The sequence below is a fragment of the Schistocerca nitens genome, chromosome 8 (genome assembly GCF_023898315.1).
Source record: "Schistocerca nitens isolate TAMUIC-IGC-003100 chromosome 8, iqSchNite1.1, whole genome shotgun sequence".
NCBI classification, from domain to species: domain Eukaryota; kingdom Metazoa; phylum Arthropoda; class Insecta; order Orthoptera; family Acrididae; genus Schistocerca; species Schistocerca nitens.
In genome coordinates, this window is record NC_064621.1 from 598726387 (window position 1) to 598752505 (window position 26119).

Genomic DNA, 26119 nt, shown 5'->3' on the forward strand with positions numbered 1-26119 from the left:
ATATCCTATTTCACATTGTTTGGGATTCCCACTAGAGCAGATGCCCACCCCGATAGCTGAGTGGTCAGCGTGACGGATTGCCATCCTGCGGGCCCAGGTTCGATTCCCAGCTGGGTCGGGTAGTTTCTCCGCTCAGGGACTGGATGTTGTGCTGGCTTCATCACATTTCATCCCCATCCAGTGCACGGGTTGCCCAATGTGGCATCAAATGTAATAAGACCTGCACCAAGGCAGCCGGACCTGCCCCGCAACAGGCCTCCTGGCCAATGACACCAAACACTCATTTCAATTTTACCAGAGCAGATTAAAGGAAAACATCAAAGCAGTTCAGAAGCACACTGCTAGATTTGTTACCAGTAGGTTCAGTCAAAATGCAAATATTATGGAAAGCATTATGAAATCAAATGGAAGTTACCAGAGATGGCTTTCTTATCTTTATTGAGAAAATTTAGAGCACTGGCATTTGCAGCTGAGTGGAGGACAATTCTACTGTTGCCAACATGTGTGTCATGTAATGACCACAAAGACAAGATAAGATAAATTATGGTTCATTTGGAGGTGAATAGACAAATGTTTTTCCTTTACTCCATTTGTGAGTGGAATAGGATAGGAAATGACTAGTGGTATAAGGTAGCCTGTGCCATGCACCATATGATTTCAGCAGGAGTATGAGTGCAGAGTTGCCAGACTGCACACAAAATATTCTCTTAATCTTTCATTTCATTCAACTTGATAAAAACTTTGCATCATTGAGAGAATAAAGACATAGCTTGTATTAAGCATTTTGATAGATGTGCAATGTTCTTTTTTTCATTTAATGTTTATTTACTGTTGTAATGCATAAGATTATATAGGAGAAATTTATATTAATACATTTTCTGATAACAAGACTGAGCTTGTGAAATGTTGAAAACTTTTTAATTGTTCAATGTAAGTAAAAGCATTTTCCAAACAAAATCTGAAGAATGCTTTCATCTGTCTCAAAGACTAATTTTCTCATAAATATTTGACATATCTTGAGTTAAATGGGACATTAATGCACTGCCTGATATTTAAAAGCTATGTTGACACACATTTTGTAATGAGAAACAGATTGCTGGATTTATAACTAACTTGTTGCTACATCTCTAAGTAGCCTGCTAGTTAAATACTTATTAAATAAAAATTTGTTATTTATCACAGTGAGGGAACCTATCTTCATTATAGGCCCAGCTATTAAAAGCAAGAAGATTACCAGCACAAAACTACATCAGGAATGCTGAATGACACTGCAAGCAGTGTAAAAAAAATTATTTACTTTCGTATAGCCTGCAAACAGGAAGAATGTTCTGACTATTGCAGTGGTGTTGCAGACTGAATGAGCAACATAATGAGAGCAACAAACAAAATTACTGTACATAATTAACTCCCATCTCTTTTCAGTCCAAACATTTTTGGGAAAATATTTATCTTATAAAAGAATATTAAACTGGTTTTTTAACAATAAATTTTTAATAATCAGTGAGTTTGGTTTCTGTAGATGATTCTCTACAGAGGAAACAATTTATGATCTCATAAACTAGGTTCTGGCAGAATTAAACAAGCAACAAAGTACCTGTTGACATTTTATGTGACCTTGCCAAGTTTTATGGAATTAAAGGCACATCCCTTGAATAGTTGAAGTTGTACTTCAACAATAGAAAACAGGGGCTCAAATTAACAAATGATACTATGGGATATTCAGCAGGAAAGGTAATTTTGTCATAAATAAATGCACAGGTAATAATTAATAACATTTACTCACACTAGCACTAGGTACACTTGCAGAGAGAGATAAACAAGCTATGTATGACAGGTCTTCATTGTCAATGATAAGTTTGCTTATTTGATGTGGCCAATACCAATGAATTCAGTTTGTGATGCCACCACATCAGCCCCCTTTTTTTTGAAACTTGGTGCCCCCTGTACATTGGGAAGATGGCACTTGACTTGTCTGCCAGTTTTTGTGGAAACAGCTAGTGCAGGTATGGGCAACTCCTGTTCTGCAGGTGTTGCTTCAGTGTCCTCCAATGGTGCCAGGGATTGAGCGAAACTGTCCGCATAAGTGTCAGCCTGAACATTGGAGTGCAATGTTGTGGGTTGCATAAGGATTGCACACTCACAGCTGAACACAGTTCTGAGTTACACTTGTCTCCTATATGCCATTCTTGCCAATTTTAAAATGTTGGCTACCTCCTGAGGTTATCCCGCAAGGCCCAGAGGGCAAAACAAAACATTGGTGTAATTCATTACCCCTGAGCCACACTTGGGAAGTTTTCTGCAGATATTTGTGCACAAACACTCTTGAATTTCCATGTCTGACAGGGTTGGTACTTGGTAGACTGGCTGTTCCTCGTTCTGGTGCTGAATTGTTGCACAAACTGTGTACTTAACACAGGGACAGCCGGCCATAAAGAAGCTGGCATGATTTGCCATAAATTAATTGTGAAGGAGAGCATTTTGTGTGTTCCTTCACTGTCATTCTCAACCTAAGCAGGACCAGAGGCAGTGCTTCGGATTATGATGAGCAGCTACACATTAGGACAGTTTCAAGCATGCGGTATAAATGCTCTACCATCCCACTGCTGGCAAGCTAGCATGTAGTGCAGAGGTGGTTGCAGGTGGAAAGGTAATTTTATTATAAATAAATGCACAGGTAATAATTAATAACATTTATTCACACTAGCACTAGGTACACTTGCAGAGAGAGATAAAAAAGCTGTGCGGCTGCACAGTAGTAGAAGTTCCTGGAAAAGTAGGCTTTCACATTGTCTCCCTCAGTCTGCAGCAGTGGTTTGTAGAACACCAAACATGGAGAACCACAAGTGCACCAGTGCTCTCACAACCGACTCAGAAGCTATGTCAGGGCCTGTGGTGATTTTTGCCCACCTGGTAAAATGACTGATGACTGTAACTAAACAGTGATGTCCCAAAGAAAACAATTAGAGGGGCCAAAATGTCCACATGTATATGCGAAAATCTTGCTGATGGCACTGGAATGTGGACAATTGGCACAATGGTGTGCCTGCTGTTCTTCTTATGCTGGCATACCAAGCATGCATGTGCCCAAGTGTGATAGTCTTTTTGTATTCCAGGCCACACAACTTTGTTGAAGACTACTTTGGCTGGGGCTCGGATTCCTGGGTGGGCTAGATTATGCTGTGCACTGAAAACTTCAAGGTGAAATTGTTATAGCATGCAACACTGCTTCTCTGTTGCTACATTATACCAAATTCCATCAGGCACATTAGGAGCTGACACACATCTGAGCGCCAATGCTTTGGCACAGTTTCATGAGAGACAATATGAGACAAGGTTGTTTCAGCATGCTATATGGCACAAATCAGTTGTGAACTGTTCAATATACTCATCCTGCCAGCACTGATGCAGTGAGCTGTCTCTGTCTTGCTGAAAGAGAGCTGCTAGCAACTTGTGCTCCAATGATTGCAAGTGTCTCCCTTCAACAGATGGCTGGAAATGCTTGATAGCTACGTAGATAGTGAGCGATTTGCGGCCAATAGCACTCCATTTTTGCCACTGTTGTGTCAAGTTTCCAGAAAAGAATGTGAGTGACTGGCATTTGCCATTACCTTTTGTTGAAGAGCTGCACTCACTGATGTTTGGCTCTTATCAGCCATAAGCACCATAGGGTGTCCCAGCATTGTTGCCTGTGGCAGATGTTTCTTTAGGTCATGGAAAGCTGCTTCAACCTCTTGAATCCACTGTATTTTATAGTTTCCTGTACTATATTTACGGGTGGGTAATGCTGCGAGGGGCTCCTGGGCACAGCTAGATTAGACAAGTGGCGTCTATAACAATTCAGCATACTGAGGTTGTAACAATTCAGCATGCCGAGGCTGTGGGAGGGGGCATCTGTTGTACTGGTTTGATCCACTCCGTCAATAGTGACAAGCCTGTCCCACAGACAAGTATCCCAGTAATTTAACTTCAGCTTTCCCTCTTATGCAGTTTTTGATGATAATGATTATGCCATATTCTTGTACGTAACAGAAAAGTTGCGGCAGATGTTCAACATGCTCTTCTACTGAAGTGCAGCATATTAGAATGTCATCCATGTAGCAGAATCCGAACAGTAATTCATGTAACACCTCATCAATAAACTGCTGCCAAGTGTGGGCAGTGTTTCTGAGGCCATATAACATAAAGACGTATTGAAACAAGGTGAATGGAGTGATCACTGCTGCTGTTTGATATCAGTTGGAGTTACGAGAATTTGAGAAAACAGCTTGTTGCATTTTATAACACTGAATATTTTGGACTGGTAATGGTGCAATTAAAAACAACCATGTCGGGTACAGGGTAGTAGTCTGCAATTGCAAGGGAATTAAGTGCTCTATAGTCTCCATGAATTACCCTTTTAAAGGGCCATGTGGAATGGGGAGCCCCAAGGACTATCAGAGCTAGTCAGAACACCTACTATAAGAATTCAATCAATCTCTGCTTGCTCTGCAAGGAACTTCTCTGGAGGCAGTTAATGTGGATGGGAGGCGACGAGTTGACCTTGTGGAGTGTGAATATGACGTTGAGCCATGTGTGTGCACTTCCTGGTGGTTCTGGCAATGTTGTTGAGTGCTGGAAAGTCCTGGAGCAAGTTAAGAAAAAGTAGTTCATCTGGCAGCACTGTAATACTGCCTGTAGCATATGAATCGTTATGACTCACAGAGTGATTCTTTCATGATGTACACTTGTGCATTCCACACTGCTGTGAGTATGAAATCGAATCATAATACCCTGGCACAGATAACACAGTACAGGAACTGGAAATCTTTGTGCAGGAAGCTATGGGCACATTGTACTTCATTTGACCCAATGTAGGCAATATCTTTTCTGTGGGTACTGGGATCGACAGTTGACCAGGTCCGGCATAAATCAAAAGTTATGTAGGAAGCCCACACCAATTATAGGACCTGTCATGTCTGCAATCACAAAGTCAGATATCAAGTGCAAGTTGGAATCCAGATGTAGTGTCAAGTGCTTTTCATCATAGTTAGGAATTCTGAAGTTGGTTGCAGAAAGCATTTATTGCATAGCTGCCATTATGTGTCACTACGCTGCCAGCAGTGTGTGGCACTCCTCCGGCAGCATAGCGCTGTGCGGAAAGTTTAGTGAGAATCATGTTCACCACCAGCATGTATGGACAATACGAGGGTTTTAACTTGTGCTTTTTATAATCTGTGTGCATTTTCCCAACTGTGTGCTTTTTATCAACTGGATTTTTATCAATATATGCAAATGTGTAGAGTTCCTTGTATGCTTTGATGTCATGTAATGTATACAATTTTATAGCAAGTTCCATAAGATCAGATGATGGCAGCATTAAGACTGTTGAAACCAGTCATCTGGGAACAGTAAGAGTGTCTACACTGCTATCACTGCATATGCAATTTGTTCATTTTGAACTGGGGAAACTTTCTATGTGTAGAGTGCCTTGTATGCTTTGATGTCATGTAATGTATACAATTTTATAGCAAGTTCCATAAGATCAGATGATGGCAGCATTAAGACTGTTGAAACCAGTCATCTGGGAACAGTAAGAGTGTCTACACTGCTATCACTGCATACGCAATTTGTTCATTTTGAACTGGGGAAACTTTCTATGACAAAATTCTCTTGGTTTCCTTGCCACATTAGGTTTAAATGCTTAGTCAAGCTTTTTACAACTTCCTCTATGATCATAATTTAGAGCTGACTTCTGTAAGACACGCTGTGGTGGTACTGTACATGTGACAGGGTGGTCACATCATGCGAATTCCAAGGCATTTGCAAGGAGATATGTTAACGAATTTCCTTTTGGCTTTTATAGCAAGTTCCATAAGATCAGATGATGGCAGCATTAAGACTGTTGAAACCAGTCATCTGGGAACAGTAAGAGTGTCTACACTGCTATCACTGCATATGCAATTTGTTCATTTTGAACTGGGGAAACTTTCTATGACAAAATTCTCTTGGTTTCCTTGCCACATTAGGTTTAAATGCTTAGTCAAGCTTTTTACAACTTCCTCTATGATCATAATTTAGAGCTGACTTCTGTAAGACACGCTGTGGTGGTACTGTACATGTGACAGGGTGGTCACATCATGCGAATTCCAAGGCATTTGCAAGGAGATATGTTAACGAATTTCCTTTTGGCTTTTGTCTTGGAATCTTAAGCCAACATTTAATGACTTTACCAACAAGAGTAGCTGGTATCATCAAAGACTCAGCCTTCATTGCTGGTCGTCTGCTTAGGAATCTATAAAGAATATTGTGTTTGTGATATTTTTTCTGGGATTAATCTTAACCCAGAGTTAATTTCTCACTTCCATTGGCATAAAATATTTTCAAAACACATGTTGAATGACAGACTATTACCTTGTATTACTCCTCTTTTATTCTTAGTAGTATTTTTCTCTCTAGTCCCATTTTTCTACAAATTCTCACTTAACATAATTTGTAAAACCTGACACAATTTATACATATTTCTGTATTTTTTTCTCTTTTTTTCTACTACTCATATCAGCCATTCAACTTCCACTTCTGGATAAGACAGTCTCTATATTTTTCCACGCATTATGGCCTTTGTCCCTGTTGTGCCTATGTTTTTTAATGTTATCTACACACCTTCAATTACATTGTCATCTGGGTCTTTTCTTGGCTCTTGCAATTCAACAAAGACCTCCCCTGATCTACCTATCAACAACTGACCTCGCTACATTTCCCACACACCACCATTTGCTTTTCATTATCACCGTGATTTTGTCTTCCATCCTGTTCTGTTCCCTTATCTATTTGTTTTCTTCTCTCTCCTACTAATACCTAAAATTCATCTTATTACACTGGTACTGTCATTCCTACATATGCTTATCTTAAACCAGTTTTGTTCCTTTAAAAGTAGTGTCATTAACACTGCAAAATGATTGTTAATCACTGAGAGGCATAACATAATGAAATGGCTGATGAGTATTCTATAATTATCCCCATCAGTTTCAGTTTCCTTTTTATATGATATAATTACTTCCATTATTTGCCATTCATGAAAAACATTCCTGTTTCTACTATTCATGTGCTACGATTAATCATGTAAAATGATCCATGGAATATGAAATGAACTAATTAAATGCAGCATTCTTAATTAACAGTTTTCAGTATCTGATTTGTTCTATATTATTATTTGAACAAGATTAGTTTTTGTTTTTTCTTCCTTTCTTTTAATTTCTCTTGGACTATAATTTTCTCTCCTATACTGTGCAAAAATAATTATTTTAGTCTCCAGTAGTTGTGTACAAGCTCTGCTTGCCAGTTTCATATTACTTTCTGTTGTCTTCTTCAGTCTAAAGTTATGGCTAGTGGTTGATATCAGCTTTCGTATATGCTGTATGTAGGTACGGTACTGTATTCTTTTATTGCTACATGAGTTGTTGCATCACTTTGTATAATGCAGTTTCTTGTCTCCTGGTAATATCATTCATGATAACTGATATTAGGCTTTCCCAAGTTTCTTGAAACGCTCTATATCCTGTTTTCTTCAGAGTGGTTTTATAAACTGACAAAATCCAATTTTCTTCATTCTGACATTTTTAATAATGCATTTTGCTCCAAGGTACATATTGTTCCACTCAGTTTTGCCACTTTCTGTTTCTTGTCTCCAGTACAATGTGGCAATCATTATTGATACTGATCTTTAATACCAACTTCTCATAACAATACTTCTTGTCTCCAGTTGGCACGCAGAGCCATTTTCACTATTATCAAGTAGTAATCATAATTTATACCACTTCTATGATGTACTCTTATGTTTCATACTAGTTAGTTCAGATTCAGACATAGATACAGCACACATACTTCATTAACATTTCTAATTACTGTCTACACAGATTTTCTTTACACATACATTAAACACAATTTTACACAGAAACTATCAACAGAAGAAAAACAAGTGCAAATATTATGTCAATTTAACATTCAGTATTATTTATTTCACCAAAGAATTAAAATTAACATATTTTTGCAGCTTATTTGAATCGTCACAGTCACTCTTCTGGGCCAGCTTTGGCATGATTGGACTGGACAGCTTTGAACTAACAGGAATCAAAACATATACTCGATTCTGGGGACTGCTAATGTTTGGTTCATACTCGGTGATCAATGTGATTGTCTTATTGAACCTCCTCATAGCTATGATGTCCAATTCATATGCTATGATAGATGTGAGTACCCGTTTTCTATTTTTGTCAGATCAAATTAACTGTCAGAAAAATAACACAAATAGTAACTATTTATTGTTTTGCAGGAGCACTCTGACACAGAATGGAAATTTGCCCGTACTCGTCTCTGGATGAGCTATTTTGAAGAAAGTGCTACACTACCACCACCATTCAATATACTACCCACGCCAAAACTCATTTTTAAGTTACTTGGGCTGCGCAAAAAGGACAAACTTCGTAGAATGTCATCAAAGGTAAGGTAAATCTAAAATTCCACAATTCACATCCAAAAAAATTACAGAGTCAATCATGGTATACTAATACATTATGTGTTTGTGACAATTTTGTTATATGCGTTTAGTATTATTACATGAAGAGAAAGCCTTAATCCTCACATATGCATTCCTTATCAGTTACATATGATTGATAAGTGTGGTAATTCTTACATACTGGAGCTCCAAAAGTCAACACTGTTCAGTGCTGGAAACTCGGTTTGTTCATGAATACATGTGCTAACACGTCTCAGCAGTAATCAGTGATAAGGACAATATGGCCTTCATGCTAATGCAAAGAACTGTCTAAAATTAGGTACAGAAAATGCAAAGCAAATTGGCAAAAAATTGGACGGATATTTTGAGGCAGCAGAACTGAGTCTATGTGTCGCCTGCCTGATACTGCACACTGCATAAAAATGGGGATACGTCTGATGTCAACAACTACCGCCCAATCTCTCTTCTGACTGCCTTATCCAAAATTCTTGAAAAAGTAATGTATTGTAGAGTAGCTTCACACCTCTGTAAAAATAAAGTTTTAACAAAATGTTAGTTTGGTTTCCAGAAGGGTTTTTCAACAGAAAATGCCATATATACTTTCACTAATGAAATATTAAATGCTCTGAGTAACCGGAAGTCACCCATTGGGATTTTTGGTGATCTCTCAAAGGCTTTTGATTGTGTAAATCATGGAATATTTCTAGATAAGCTCAAGTACTGTGGTATGAATGGGACAGTGCTCAAATGGTTTAAATCATACCTAACTGGAAGAGTGCAGAAAGTTGAAATAAGCAGTTCACATAATATGCAAAAAACTGGTGATTTATCAAACTGGGGAACACTCAAGAATGGGGTGCCACAAGGTGTGGTCTTGGGTCCTCTGCTGTTCTTAATATATATTAATGACTTGCCATTCTATATTCATGAAGATGCAAAGCTGGTACTTTTTGCCGATGATACAAGTATAGCTATCACACCCAACAGACAAGAATTAACTGGTGAAATTGTAAATGATGTTTTTCAGAAAATCATTAAGTGGTTCTCTGCAAATGGGCTCTCATTAAACTTTGACAAAACACAGTATATACAGTTCCACACAATCAGAATCGGTAACTAAGGTAGAATATTCAAAATTTCTAGGTGTATGCACTGATGAGGGGTTGAACTGGAAAAAACACACTGAGGATCTGCTGAAACGTTCGAGTTCAGCTACTTATGCTATTAGTTAGGGTCATTGCAAACCATGGGAATATACATCTCAGTAAATTAGCTTACTATGCCTATTTTCATTCTCTACTTTCGTATGGCATCATATTCTGGGGTAACCCATCATTGAGTAAAAGAGTGTTCATTGCACAAAAGCGTGTACTCAGAATAATTGCTGGAGCTCATCCAAGATCATCCTGCAGACACTTATTTAAAGAGCTAGAGATCTTCACTGTAGCCTCACAATATATATTTTCTCTTACGAAATTTGTTATTAACAATCTGAATGAATTCAAAAGTAATAGCAGTGTAATGAATGAATGAATGAATGAATGAAATTTTATTGTCGTTTAGCTATTACAGCAATTGACAAAGTCAAGTTACACATATACAAGTTATACAGCATATATACATGGGTTAAAGATCAATATGTGACATAAGTTTTACATAAAATACAATATTTAAAATGAAATAATATGAAAACATTGCATCATAACTGATTCAGTTAAAGAAATTATGCTACACTCTCCAAATCGGTACCACTATGATATTTTACAGTCGTAAAATTCCTGAAGTGAGTAGTATGGGTTTGCAGCTAACCAACTGAACAATTTGTCTTTAAATACATCAAATGGAGCTTCTACCCATTCTAGTGGCAAATTATTAAACATCTTCATACCCACCACTTCGTAGCTGTTCAATGACTTGGATAATCTGTAGTAAGGTATGTCAAGATTGCTACTATTCCTGGTTCCATGAAAGTGTACATCTCTTCTACGCTGGTATTCTGATAAGTTGCTCTTTATATGCAGTAGGGCAGTGTAAATATACATGTTTATCACAGTTAATATTTTTAAGTTGATAAACAGTGGTTTGCAATGGGCCAGTTTATCACTGTTTGTGATAATTCAAATTACTTTCTTCTGAAGTACCAGAATGTCCTGAAGGTGTGAGCTATTGCCCCATATTAAAAGCCCATAAGATATAATACTTTGAAAAAAAGCAAAGTAGGCTGATCTTACATAGGCCGCAGGTACATGGTTTATTAAATTCTTTAACAAATACACCACTCTCGACAGCCTTGCACTAATGTATTTAATATGTGGCTCCCAAGTCAGTTTAGTATCTATAACAATACCTAAGAACTTAACACTATTCTTGAAGTCTTCTGCTGGCGGATCTCTCAAACTAAATACAATCTTTTGAGTTTTACTTTCATTAAGCAGGAACCCATTAGCTCGGAACCAGACTGATGCCTGTGATATTGTGTCATTTGCCACAGTTTGGAGCATATCAATGTCTGAGCTGATATTGAAAAAAGTGGTATCATCTGCATAGAGAATGGAGTGAGTATTTACGTAGGATGGTAGGTCATTTGTCATTAGGATAAATAGCAGAGGTCCTAATACTGAGCCTTGTGGCACACCGCACTTAACTTCAGCTAGCTGTGATCTCTGTTTACCAATACAAACAATTTGTCTACGGTTGCTGAGGAAAGATTCAAAAATGTTGTCGACTTCACTGTTTGTGATTCCGTAATAAACTAGTTTGTTGAGGAGTGAAATATGCTCCACAGAATCGAAGGCTTTGCTCAGATCACAAAATGTAGCCTGAGCAAAATTTTTTCTTTCATAAGCATTAAGCACTTTTTTAATCAGGGAGTCAATGGCATGGACTGTGGATTTGCCCTTCCTAAAGCCAAATTGTACCGGAGTAATAATGTTATTACATGTCAGATAATCACACAACTGGGAGTAGATGATGGATTCCAAAACTTTAGATAAAATAGGTGTCAGGGATATTGGGCGATAGCTAGATGGGCAATTTTTGTCTCCTTTCTTGTAAATGGGCACTACCCTGGATAATTTTAATACTTCTGGGAATACTCCTTCAATTAGACATCTATTTATACATTTAGTAAGAGGATATACTATGTAGCCAATTATCTTTTTTAACATATTACAAGAAATACCATATATATCTTCACTATCAGAGGGTCTAAAGTTATTTACAAGAGTTAAAACAACATCTGGTGTGACCTCTGTTAAAAGGAATTTATCGTTCAGGGTGTAGTCTACATTATGGTATTTAATGAGATCAACAACAGTCTCTTGTGGCCTCACAATGCTTTCCCTAATTTGGTTAACAGATTTTATACAGTAGTTGTTAAATTCGTCTGCTGAAATTACTACCTCAACTTTCTGCTTGCTTTTGGCCACTGAATTTATTATAGTCCATGCTTTTCTGCATTTATTTTTTGATGACTCAATGCTGACTAGGTTATGTTGTTTTTTGGCCTCATTTAAAGCATACTTATATTCTTTTTGTGCTCTTGAGTACCTTTGTTTAGCCATATCAGTTTTCTTAAGTCTGTAAGAATCTCTATACAACAACAACCTTCTTTTCATATTGGCTAGTTGAGCGGTATACCATGGACTCTTATCCCTATGTCTATTACTGTTACTTTTAGGGTTAACTTTACATTTGTATTGAGGGCAGTTAGTCTCGAATATATTTAAGAAATAATGAAAAAATCTATCAAACAATGTATTGGCAGAGTCCTGAGCATTATTGTCAAACAGATTTGACCAATCATAATTACTGAGTGAGACCATAAAATTAGACAGTTTTTCTTGCGTTATTGGTCTTGTGATGACTACTTTAGGCTCTTTAAACTCCTTATACTCCATGTTAGGCCTATCTGTACCTATTTTTACCCAAACTGAGTCATGGTCCGAGAAATCGAAGACAGCTACATCTGAAGACAGTAACTCTCTATTGACATTTGTAAGTATGTTGTCGAGACAAGCGGACTGTCTTGTGGGTTTGCAGTTCGTAAAAATGAAGTTGAATTGTCGTAACAGGTTTTTAAATTCATTTACAGTGTGCACATCTTTGTTTACATCAAATGCGGCATTGATGTCACCACCAATCACGATACTATATTTCTTCCACTGAGGACTAAGAAAGAAGTTTAGTAAAGTCTCAAGTTTTTCTAAAAATATTAATGGACTTCCATCCGGTGATCTATAAAGAGATACAATAGCAATTTTTAAATGATCCAGATATACGCCTGTGGCTTCAAAATGTATCTCACTGCACAAAAATCCTAGATCTAGTTCATTACTACAATTTATTAATCCCTTCTTAATGTAAATTGATACACCCCCATGAATATGTTGCTCTCTGCTAAAACTGTTTGCTAAGTGAAAATCATCTAGTACATGAAAAGATATTTCATTTCCTTTACACCAGTGCTCACTTAAGCATAATGCATCAAATAAGTTCTCATTTGCAAATTCATTTAAAATTATGTGTTTTCCACTTATACTTTCAATATTGAGATAACCTATCTTGAAAGACAAAGTTGGTGAGTGGTTTTTGTTAATGTCACAGGAGGGGAGGAGTACAGTATTATGGGACAATGGAGAACATTTAATTGTTTTTTCAGCCCTGGAATCTACGTTAGGTGGCGGTTGGACTTCCTTGGGATAAACCATAAAAAATCTTCATTTCTCTTTGGTAATTTTTTGGGTCTGTTTGAAACACGGTTGGAAGTTTGTTTCACTTTACTGTCCACAAGTTTTATAGGAACATGTTTTCCCAAATCATTTGGTATCACTTCATCATGAGACAAAGGTGATACTTTACTTACTGTGACTGGTCTATTCTTTTCTGCTACTCTTGAAGGTGATGGAGGAGGAGCTGGTAATGTTTCTGCTGTTGGTGAAGTTGGTTTAGTTGCTGCTGGTGGAGGAGTTGTACATAGCTACAACACTAGGAGAAAGGATTATCTTCACTACTCAAGGTTAAATCTAACTTTGGATCAGAAGGGGGTAAATTATGCTGTCACAAAAGTCTTTGGTCACTTACCTAATAGCATCAAAAGTCTAGCAGATAGCCATATAGCATTTAAAAGGAAATTAAAAGAATTTCTTAATGGCAACTCCTTCTACTCATTAGATGAACTTTTGAATATAGTAAGCGGGTAATTCCCCCCCCCCCCCCCAAAAAAAAAAAAAATTAAGTGTCATGTAATATTTTGTGTAATGTAATATCTTGTATAGACACCTTTTATTAACCTGACACATTCCACATCATTACGAAGTGTCGTATTCATGATCTATGGAACAAGTACTAATCTTATCTATGTTTTCAAAGGTTCTGTTAATCAGTTCAGCTGATTCACAGTATGGTTCCTTCAACAAGATTTCAGGCACTTTCTAGTCCTATCTTTGGAAAAATAATGGCTCTGTCATCTTATACACGGTATTCCAGAAGAAAAGGTCAATGTTCAAGGCACATGGCAGTTACAATCATTTGAAGCAAAAATCGTTACATGGGCATATGCCCTGTTCTGATGGTTTCTGTGATAGAACACATTTGAGTTACATTGTTATTTATTTTCTGTTTTATTCAATATGCCATATTCTTAACACAATCACCTCTAAACATTCTCATACATATCACATTAATGTTACTGTACAGTTCACAATTTATGTTTGAATATCTGACAGTCAACTTCAATGAATTTGTGCACTCTTTGCAAAACATGTTGTGTGATTGTCTGAGTGCCTCTGCACATTCCTTGATGAGGGCAGCAGCGTCCATGATGCAACCAACGACAACATCTTGTGTACTTACCTCTCATTTGTAGACCTCAGACTACATCCAACTCCATAAACAAAAATGTGATGGTGTCAGATCTGGCAACCTGGGTGGCCAGTAAACTGTACTACCACAAACAATCCAGCGATTAGGGTAAGTGTGATGGAGATGTTCTCTTACATGCCTGGAAAAATGTGGAGGGCTTCTGTCATGCTGAAAGTACATTGCACTCCATGTGCCCAAAGGAAATCCTCAAGGTGTTCAACAAATGAATTTTCAAGAAAATGTAAGTAATTCTGTCCCATCATTCACTCTTCTAAAATAACTGAACCTATCAATTCATCACCGATTTTGCCGCATGAAACATTGATCAAAAAATTAACTTGCAAATTGGTTTCCACTGTAGCATGTGGATTTTCTTACAAACATTGATGATGATTATTATCTTTGTTGTTGATTCCATTACATATAAATGCGGCTTCATCAATGAAAAGAATTAATGGAAGCAAATTGTCGTTTAACCAGTGACAAAATTCAAATCATGTGTCATTGTTATGAATGTGAAGATATGTGGACGCACTGTATGTGAAATGGTTACAAGGTTTCTGCACATAATGCTCACCATACAGGTATTAGTGAGACATTGATGTGTGAAGACAGTCCATCACGTGCTGGCAGTAGGGCTATGCTGCACCATTTCAACAATGTGTTGCTGTTCCTGCACAGGTTGTCGAACTATATGTACAGAATAAAAATGGGAATGTGGAAGAATACCTGTTTCATACAATGGGCAGCAAACTAATGCACTACACTGCATGTAATACCCGAATAGCTGGACTGGTCATGGTAGTACAGTTTACTGGCCACCAAGGTTGCCAGACCTTACACCATCAGATTTTTGTTTGTGGAGTTGGATGTAGACTGAGGTCTATAAATGAGAAGTAAGTATGCAAAATGTAGTGGTTGGTTGCATCATGGACGCTGCTGCCCTCATTAAGGAATGTACAGAGGCACTCAGGCAATCACACAACATGTTTTGCAAAGAGTGCACATATTGCCTATAACTGATTCTTAACGACTTTCAAATTATTATTTTGTTGACTTCTACATTTACCATTCAGTTAAAATTCTTCAGTTTAATACTGTACAAAATATTTATCTGGTATGTTTTATGTACAATGTATTTCCTTATATTGCTGACAGTATGTAGAGTTCTTACTTGCAGCAACTGTCACAATTATAAGATAATTAACAGCAAGTGCAAGTGGCACTTGTCTCTCTTGCCCATGTAGATCAATTTGGTTGAGTGACTTTTATGCTAACATGCCACACCTATTCAGACCACAGTCACACACTTTTTATGCCACATTTTACTATTTATTATATTTTTGAGGTGTTACATGATTACAGTCGTTGGTACTTGCACATATTTTTCTGTTATGATGTCAAGCACTTACTAGGGTTTCTGAGTCTGCTATCTAATTTGATTTCTCAACACATCGAAATGCAGCGTGTCCACAGCATTTCAGAAGACTTTTACTGTATTTCCATCTTCTGGCAAACTGCTGGAGTCTCCTATGCATTTCTGCATATAGGTGTCAGCCATGGTGGACACTTAACTCCCCATAACATCCACTCTTTAATCATTTGATTGCTTCCCAGTGCTCACGGTCCACTGTTGCCCCACATAATTTAGAGTGTTGTCACTTCTATCTCACTGCTTCAGATGCAAGTTGCCAATCTGCACTGAAGGCAAAACACCTATCATTATTCACAGGCTTTGGCCCCACACGTACTTTCATTAGCTCCTGAACAATGCTGTCCCAGAAACCACTCACTGGACAGATAGTAGACATCTTGAAACTGAATGTGTGCTCCTCCATTAATCTCTGTTGACACAGTGCCAGTTTAACCTTCCTGGTCAAGTGTTACATAGAGTTAATGGCCAGTGCAACAAACAGAGACATAGCACTGTCACAAAAACCAGATGTACTAGTCTGAGATTCTTATTCATGCTCCCCAAAAGACTTCTTATTTATGCAAGGCTTGGAAGATGGGCTTAACTGCTTTCTTGTTTAGAGTTCAGCCAATTCCTACACCAGCATTTGGTAAGAAGGCGACTCCTTGCCTCTTTCTTTGCTCTGTCTTTTCCAGAAAATCCAGCTCTATCATGAATAGTCCTCACCCTGTGTGTCAGTATCATCAGACAGAAAAATTGTTGTCCTCAATTATTGCAGCTTTCCCTGATGGATATAAGTCCTTCGTGAATAAGTTTTCTGTGTACCTCACATGCCAAGTACAAGGTTTCTTCTGCACAAGGACATCCAGAAATATGGACATCCAGAAATAAGAGGCAGTTGTTCTACTCAACCTCCATGATAAATCTGATGTTTTTGTGAAAGAAGACCGATATTTCACCATCAGTGCCCGCAGACGGCCACGGAGTACTGCAGGTAGCCTTGCTTGGGACCTTACTGCAGCCACTGGAACAGTGGTCTCCAGACACCCAGTTAACAGACGACTGAACAGAAATGGTTTATTCACCCGGAGACCTGCAAGGTGCATTCCACTTGCCCCTGGTCACAGGAGAGCCCGTAAGGCCTGGTGTCAAGAACACAGTACATGGTCATTGGAACAGTGGTCCCAGGTTCATGGACGAGTCCAGATATAGTCTGAACAGTGAAACTCGCTGGGTTTTCATCTGGCGTGAACCAGGAACCGGATACCAACCCCTTACTGTCCTTGAAAGGGACCTGTATGGACGTCATGGTTTGATGGTGTGGGGTGGGATTATGATTGGTGCATGTACACCCCTGCATGCCTGTAACAGGTCAGGTGTATTGAGATGTAATTTTGCACCAGTATGTCCGCCTTTTCAGGGGTGCAGTCTGTTCCACCTTCCTCCTAATGGATGATAACGCACAGCCCCACCAAGCTGCCATTGTGGAGGAGTACCTTGAGACAGAAGATATCAGGCGAAAGAGTGGCCTGCCTGTTCTTCAGACCTAAACCCCATCGAGCACGTCTTGGATGCTCTCAGTCAACGTATCACTGCACGTCTTCAGACCCCTAAGACACTTCAGGAGCTCCGACAAGCACTGGTGCAAGAATGGCAAGCTATACCCCAGCAACTGTTCGACCACCTGATCCAGAGTACGCCAATCCGTTGTGCGGCCTGTGTATGTGTGCATGGTGATCATATCCCATATTGATGTCGGGGTACATGTGCAGGAAACAGTGGTGTTTTGTAGCACGTATGTTTCGGGACAGTTTTCTCAACTTATCACCAATATCATGGACTTACAGATCTGTGTGGTGTGTGTTCCCTATGTGACTATGCTATTAGCACCAGTTTTGTGTAGTGCCATGTTGTGTGGACCCCATTCTGCAATTATCCTTAATTTATGAGCATGAGTGTACATTGTCTGACAACACACTAAATTTATGTTATGGATAAATACAGCTTTAATCTTAATTCTGTTGTTCTCTAAATGTGTGTAAAATTCCGTACTGATGCACGTCCCGAATTACCCTAGCATAATCCTAACTGCAAATGGGAGTGAAACACCCAATCATACTTCAGGATATGCGCTAGCCTGTGCACATAATATCAATATAAATGTGATATGCTGATAACAAACAGAACAGAAACTCAAACAATAAACACACTATCATTATAGTGCATATAACAGGAACATCAGCATTATCAATATGAGTGACAATAACATTACCATGGTGTTTCAGTTGTCTTCATATGCTATTTACATTTCAGCGCAAGGAACGAAAAGAGAAGGAACGTGATTACCGCTACACAGCTGTAATGCGATCACTTGTTTGGAGATATGTGTCTGCTATGCACAGGCATGCTGAAGAAAATCCTGTCACAGAGGATGATATTAATGAAGTTAAAGGAGAAATTTCTGCAATGAAATGCCAGATGCTTGAAGTCTTCCGAAAGAATGGAATGGATGTCACTAGCGCTGACACAAGAGAGAAAGGTAAATTATCATTATGTAAACATTTTTACTTTTATATGTTTGTACAATTGCTCTACAGGAGAAAAATGGTAATACTAAATTCTCATCTGAAAATTTGGTCAGAGAGCTTACATAGAGAATTCCTCCGAAGAGTCGTCAGGCGCACCACTGTGACTTACCAACATGCAGCAAGGCTGCTCAGACCCTTCTGGAGTACTGGTTATTCTTCAGATTTTACTGCCCTCATTAATACATATCGATAAAACAAACATCACACTAGACTAATTTGGGGGCTCTCCATCAAATAGTCACGTAAAATTTAGTTTTAAAAATAATTTTGTTTGTAATGGGAAACAAAATGGTACTTTCTGTTGAAAGTAGACTTTACATGAAATATGTAATGAGCAATATCTGTTTGGGCTGACACCAGGTAAACACTGCATAACAAAACTGCAAACATCCAGCAAAACACCAAAGAAAATGCACCTGACGATCTTTAGGAGGGACATCATGTATACAGGAGCTTTCCACGGTTATAATGATTCTAATTTCCAGTGACAATGGAAAAATGCAAGTTTATCCATTTGAGAAAAGGAACTTCTGTCTATAAACATTGTGAGGTGAATAGTGGAGGGCACTTACCATAAATTATTTCTTGTTGTAGGATAAGTCATCCAGTGGAATACAAGAGGCTATAAATTGCTGCTTGCAGGATTCAATAAATTACTCCATTAAGAACATAGTTGACAACATTGTAGACACACATTATGAGGGACAGGGAGTTCCACTACTGCACTAGAAACGGTTTGATGTGTGAATGTTTGTGGCTGCAATATTGAATATATGTGTTTGCAATATGACAAAGCATTGTCTCACTTCAAGCATCATCCTCATAAATACTTGCATCTGATGTTTCCTGAAAGATTGATAAGAATAATATGTCATGTTTGTGACCAGCTCTTCCAAATGATCTGCCTTCCACTAGATTTTCTCTTGTACAGGTATATGAAATCTTAAGCTTGAGACACTTTTCAAGACTGAAGAGCATTTCTTTGCACAAATTCTTGCTGCTTATGACATTGTTCAAGGAACAGAACTATGAGCAATGATTTCATGACTGGATGGAAGCTGGGAGACCTCATATTGAACAAATATTATGAATATATCATGGTGTAGGAGTTGTGCTGATAAATAAAATTACTACAAAATTGTATCTACTCAACTTTCATCATTTCAGTAGCAGAAAAAAAAATGAAAATTTCATATTTTCTCGCCGCGCGGGATTAGCCGAGCGGTCTAAGGCGCTGCAGTCGTGGACTGTGCGGCTGGTCCCAGTGGAGGCTCAAGTCCTCCCTCGGACATGGATGTGTGTGTTTGTCCTTAGGATAATTTAGGTTAAGTAGTGTGTAAGCTTAGGGACTGATGACCTTAGCAGTTAAGTCCCATAAGATTTCACACACATTTTAACATTTTTGAACATATTTTCTCTAATGACTTTTGGCTCATTCATTTTTGGATCAGGGTTTCCTAACTAAAATTTATACATTTAAACTTCTCAGTTATCTCTGAAAGCTTGCATTGTCCTCACAGAAACACCTTAGATATGAATAAGGTATCATGCAGATGTTTATTCAATACAATATTTGAAACCGTATGTTAGGACACCATGGATGAAAGCTGTTACGCCTCTGATGGTGCTGAAAATCTCAGTGTCACTGTGTCTTCCAAAACACAACATCTGACCTGTTTGTCCTTACTTGGGGTGTGTGGCAGACACTGGTGAGTTTACATATCTTTGCGCATAAAGAAAATGTGGGAACTGGTCACACACTTGCATCTTACACCTTAGTAATAGTAACATATCTGAACCATCACAGGGTGCCTCACATGTTTGGTTACTGTCTAATGACCCTGTCAAGACAAGAGCAGAGGTTGGGTATGTTGGCCGTTGTGAGCTCCAACATTAGTGGGGCTACGGAGACCATGAGGAAAATAGCAGGCACACCAGAGAAAGGAGGCCCATGTGCACTCAGTATGTTTGCTGGGAGGCACTGTTTGAGATGTGGAGGCTCTGCTGGTAGCTACTGAACACAATGCATCCAGCTGCAAATCATAGCTCATGCCGGTACAAATGATGCCAATTGCATGGATTCTGAAGTCATCCTCTGTTCCTTTAGACAGCTAGTTGGACTGGTAAAGGCAGCTATCATCACACTTGTGGTGTAACCATGGCTCATTATTTACAGCATATGGCTCATTACTCTCAGAATTGTAGTGAAACTCTGGTCTGGAGCCAAGTGGGAGGTTTCATCAAAAGGCTCAGACAATTCTGCAACAATCTCAGATGCAAATTTTTTGATCTTCGTTATCGGATGGATAATTGTAAGGTCAGGTACGCACCACACAAACAAAGGTACTATTTAGGTAGTTGAAAGTGTGTGGTGTGCACATGGTGATTTTTAGGTTAGAGGAAGCCCTGTTTAGGGTCAATAATGAATTGTCTGACAAAAAGGTGGTGGATCTGCCACATTACTCTCAGAGAAGAACTTTCATCACTGTACATCATAAACAGAAAATATTACTGTGATATTATCAGGGGCAATCAAAAAACTTCCCTTCAAAGGCTGCATATCTACATCTACATCTACATCCATACTCCGCAAGTCGCCTGACGGTGTGTGGAGGAGGATACTTTGAGTACCTCTATCGGTTCTCCCCTCTATTCCAGTCTCATATTGTTCATGGAAAGAAAGATTGTCGGTTTGCCTCTGTGTGGGCTCTAATCTCTCTGATTTTATCCTCATGGTCTCTTTGCAAGTAGTACGTAGGAGGGAGCAATATACTGCTTGACTCCTTGGTGAAGGTATTTTCTCGAAACTTCAACAAAAGCCCGTACCGAGCTACTGAGCATCTCTCCTACAAAGTCTTCAACTGGAGTTTATCTATCATCTCCGTAACACTTTCGCGATTACTAAATGATCCTGTAACAAACTGCGGTGCTCTCCGATGGATCTTCTCTATCTCTTCTATCAATCCTATCTGGTACGGATCCCACACTGTGGAGCAGTATTCAAGCAGTGGGCGAACAAGCGTACTGTAACCTACTTCCTTTGTTTTCGGATTGCATTTCCTTGGGATTCTTCCAATGAATCTCAGTCTGGCATCAGCTTTACTGACAATTAATTTTTTATGGTCATTCCATTTTAAATCACTCTTAATGCCTACTCCCAGATAATTTATGGAATTAACTGCTTCCAGTTGCTGACCTGCTATATTGTAGCTAAATGATAAAGGATCTTTCTTTCTATGTATTTGAAGCACGTTACACTTGTCTACATTGAGATTCAATTGCCATTCCCTGCACCATGTATCAATTCGTTGCAGATCCTCCAGTATTTCAGTACAATTTTCCATTGTTACAACCTCTCGATATACCAACAACCTCTCGATATACCACAGCATCATCCGCAAAAAGCCTCAGTGAACTTCTGATGTTATCCACAAGGCCATTTATGTATATTGTGAATAGCAACGGTCCTACGACACTCCCCTGCGGCACACCTGAAATCACTCTTACTTCGGAAGACTTTTCTCCATTGAGAATGACATGCTGCATTCTGTTATCTAGGAACTCTTCAATCCAATCACATAATTGGTCTGATAGTCCATATGCTCTTACTTTGTTCATTAAACGACTGTGGGGAACTGTATCGAATGCCTTGAATCAGAATTGGTATGCCAATCAAGTAAAATTGCTGTGAGCATTGAGGCAACCATCCCACCAATGTAACAAGTTGAAGGTACCCATTTGGTGAAATACCATGTCCTACTGTGAGAAGAAGTCTGTAACTGCCTGATGCACATTCACATTTGAAGGAATCATTGACCCTTCAACTCCTCCTTTAAGGAATTGAAGGCATGACAGTCGCATGGGTAGAGATCTGCATAATAGGGTGGGTGCTCGAGTGTCTCCCAGTTGAGTAATCAAAGAATAGGGTGAGAATCATCTTTTCAACAGATGGCTGGCTCTTGAACTTCTTGGGACAAAGGGACTAAAGTATCCTGTGTGATGGAGTAGTCTACACAAAAAACAAGTTTATTTTCACAAGAAATGAAACGAGAAAACACAAACAACAAGAAACCAGATTATCCATGAAAAGAACATAAGATATCATCCTGACCTACAAGAAGAATTATTACTCTTTGAATAAGATCCACAAAGTTGCAATAGAAAGCACACAGTCTGCCAATATAGGTTAATCAGCAAGGTCAAAATTGATCATGGTCACAATCAATGGTTGCACTGGCGTAGTCCTGGCCCTGGTGCACAGTATAGGAGACTCATCAATGTCACTCGGATTAATGGTCGTTTCAGACTCACCTTCAGAATCTGCATCAGACTGTGAACAGCTGCAGGCAGCAATCTTTATAGGCCACCCAGTGCATAGGTACCAGGAAGTGGCTGGGGTAACATAGCTTCACAGATACGAGATAGTGTCAGCTGTGTCCAATGATCACAGTGTCCTCATTACTGCAGTGGAACTGCATTGGCTGCAGGTGTCTGGCAGGGCAGCAACCCACAGGGCAATGCTATGTGGCATGTGTGCTGCGTCATTGGGCACCAGCCATACACTGCACTCCTCATCCTTTCAGACGGAGATAGCAAAACTATACTGATGAGTACATGGTGGCCTTGGCAGAGGTGACAGACAAAAGCACGACACTCCTCCTCCCCATGGAGGAGACAGCACAGGCAGCTGAGAGAAATGGAATGGAGGAAAGGATTGCTGGCAAAGAGAAGACGCAGGACGGAGGAGATAGCCGGAGCCACAACTAGGGCCGGATGCAGCAGTGCATCATTGAGATGATGGCCCATGATGCACCTTGAAGGTGCCTGTTGGGAAGAAATCCCAGAGCATGAGAGAAAGCGGATGTCCAAGGGCAGGAGTAGAGAGCTGAGGATCAGCAATGGGCACAGTGCATGGAGGCAGGATGGCAGTGGGCTTGGAGGGTGGTACCAGGGCCAGCAGCGAGTGTGCTGGCAGCACTGTAGCAGGCGGTGGGAGGTGCTTGGAGCAGGGCCACAAGGAGTGCAGCAACAAGCAGACAAAGGGTGTCCAGGAGGAGGCCTGGAAAAACAAAAGACCCGCACAGCTACCATCAAGAGGTGCTCCCAGGCCGATGGAGGTGGCAATATAGGCCTGGCCAAGCTTTGTGGCTAAACTTCCACAAGAGATGTAAAGAGGATCCAGGGAAGTCTGCGAGGCAGCACAGAGAGCCCCAAGGAAGTACATTCAAGGGGCAGTGATGGCTACTGTCATGGCAGCGAGAGTACTGCAAGTGCAAGAATTATAGGTGCTGTATCACGTGGAAGTGCCACATTGCACAAGGGCAACACATCAGGTGGGGGCACTGCATCGGACAGCTGCGCCATGTTGGATGGAGGTGCCATGTCAGGCAAACGGGCAACATCAGGTTTAGGTGCCGCATCAGGAAGTGCTGTAGCGGGCAGAGGAGCCACAGTGGGGGGTGCTGGGAATGCTGTGGTTGAAGGAGCAAAGTCAGGAGGAACTGGAGCTGCAGACACTGGAGCTGTGGACACAAGAGATGGGGATGCCGGGGCAGTAGGGTCCATGGCACCATGGCACAGACTGCTGTAGCAGACGATTCTGAGGGAGTAGCACAGGATGCGAGAATGTGAGAGGCCAAGTGGGCAGAGGTCGGGCCGTGGGGCCTGAGGAGGGCAGGAGAGCAGCACTGGAGAGCATAATTGCAGATGAGAGGTCCAGTGCAGCCAGGAAAACATCCAAAAGTCCAAGGCCATGTCAAAAATCAGAAGTGGGGTTAGTGGTGTGGCAACACGTGGCAGGTGCGCAAAGCAGTCTGTGCCAGGAGATCATCGGAATGGGCGAGGCACCGTCAGAGGAGCTCTGAGGTGTGCAGGAATGCCGATCACAAAGCAGAAGCCTTGATTTCCCAGATGTAGCATGCAGGAGCTTCTCCCCCATGAAGCATGGGAGCAAATGACCAATTCCCTAGTTCAAATGAAGCAACTGCTGACCCTGCAACTGGACAAGTTGCAGAAGCTGAAGTTCTGGTGCAGAAAAATCCATGGGGAAAGAGCAACTGACAGAATGCCATCCAACTCATGGATGCACACAAATGCACAGAGAAAAGGGCTATCTGGTTGAACACAGAAAGAAGGAACAAAGCTCTGAGGACACAAGTGGCATGAAAAATTTATCCTCGTTGCTGACTAAATTATTTCATGATGAAATGGTACACACAAAAAATAAGAAAGTGTCCAGGTAGCCTTTAACCATGGAAGTTTATCTTTACAAGAAAGCAAACAAGAAATCATGAACAACAAGAAACATATTCTCCATAAAAAGAATGTAAGAGATTGTCCTGATCTATGAGAAGAATTTACATTCTTTGAATATAGTTCCACAAAGCTGTGAGAGAGACAGGGTGTATACACGGATAAGGAAAAAGTTCCCAATTTTTCCTGGATTTCCTGATTAAAAATACACTTTTTCTGTGTTAAATGATAGTATACTTCCCCTTGGATCCATAAAACTTATCAATCCTTTGAATGGTTAAGGTTTTCTACACCAGCACAGAACTTCCTGGCACTTTAGAAAACAAAACCAAGCAAAAAAAAAAAAGTGATTTGGAAAGATCTTTGAAGTGTAGCAATACGTACACTGCATATTTTCCTATTACAATTTGCTGCATACTTTTGTATTATATATATTTGAATTCCACCAAACACAGCACATTAGTTTCGAAAGCATTGAAATCGAGTTTGCAATGCGCTTTAGTAATCCAGTCATAGCTCATGTCACATGATCTTGTCAGCCGATGATTGCAGATATTCAGATCATAGGACATGTGATGTAGTCAGCCAATAGCAACATCACTATTTAGTAGTGCGAATACACAAATAGGAAAAGTTAATCATTTAAATTAATATACGTAGTGTACCTACACAAAAAGCTAAGGTTTCACACATAATGTTGGTCTTTCTTGCATGTGTTACACTTTAATATACATCACACAAATGTACCAGAAAAATTTTAAATAATTACATAAATGTATAGTCTTCTGGACTCGAAATTCTTCTATGTGGCTGGCCCTCAAAGTGTGAAGCTTTAAATGGCAATCAAATGCTCTGTGATTTAAGAAATTTGAAGCACGTTTGCACACATAACATAATTCATCTTGCATAAAATGAAATTAATTTTGAAAGTAACACTTTTCAACCACCATTCAGAATATTTGCCCACAATCTGTTAGATTTCGTTTCAGCTATTGCCAGAGAGCACCAGAAAATGGTGTGCACAGTTACGATGATCTAGGAAGCCCACATGTTCCTACCTGTATAGCATTAAGAGATCTTACATCACATCGTAAACAAAACAGCTTACTCTCCGAGGCTGAAATTGGTCATGGTCACAATTGGTGGTTGAGCTGGTGTGGTCCTGGTCCAGCTGTGCAGTATAAGAGATTTGTCAATGTCACTTGGATTCACGGTCGGTTCGTACTCAGCTTCAGAATGCCGGAGAGCTGCAGGCAGTGATGCTATAAAGGCAGTCTGGCGTATGGATACCAGGAAGTGACTGGCGTCATTTGGTTTCATGGAAGAAAGATAATGCCAGTTGGGTGATCGTAGCTCCCTTGTTACCACAGCAGATGTTGCAGAGTAATGGAGCTGCATCAGCTGTAGGCATATGGCAGGGTGGCAAACCACAGTAAAATGCCGTGTGATGTGTGTACTGGGACATCAGGCACCAGCCAGAAACTCCTCTCCTCTTCCCTTCTGAGAGAGATT

General features: G+C 39.7%; 1 protein-coding gene across 1 annotated transcript in view; it reads left to right on the forward strand.

Moving 5' to 3' along the window:
- LOC126199303 (transient-receptor-potential-like protein) overlaps positions 1 to 26119 on the forward strand; it is a 212081-nt gene that overhangs the window by 102022 nt on the left and 83940 nt on the right. The window contains exons 13-15 of the mRNA XM_049936138.1: positions 8030 to 8225; positions 8309 to 8476; positions 18081 to 18306. Coding sequence (XP_049792095.1) covers positions 8030 to 8225; positions 8309 to 8476; positions 18081 to 18306 — 590 coding nt within the window. The remainder of the gene's footprint in view (positions 1 to 8029; positions 8226 to 8308; positions 8477 to 18080; positions 18307 to 26119) is intronic.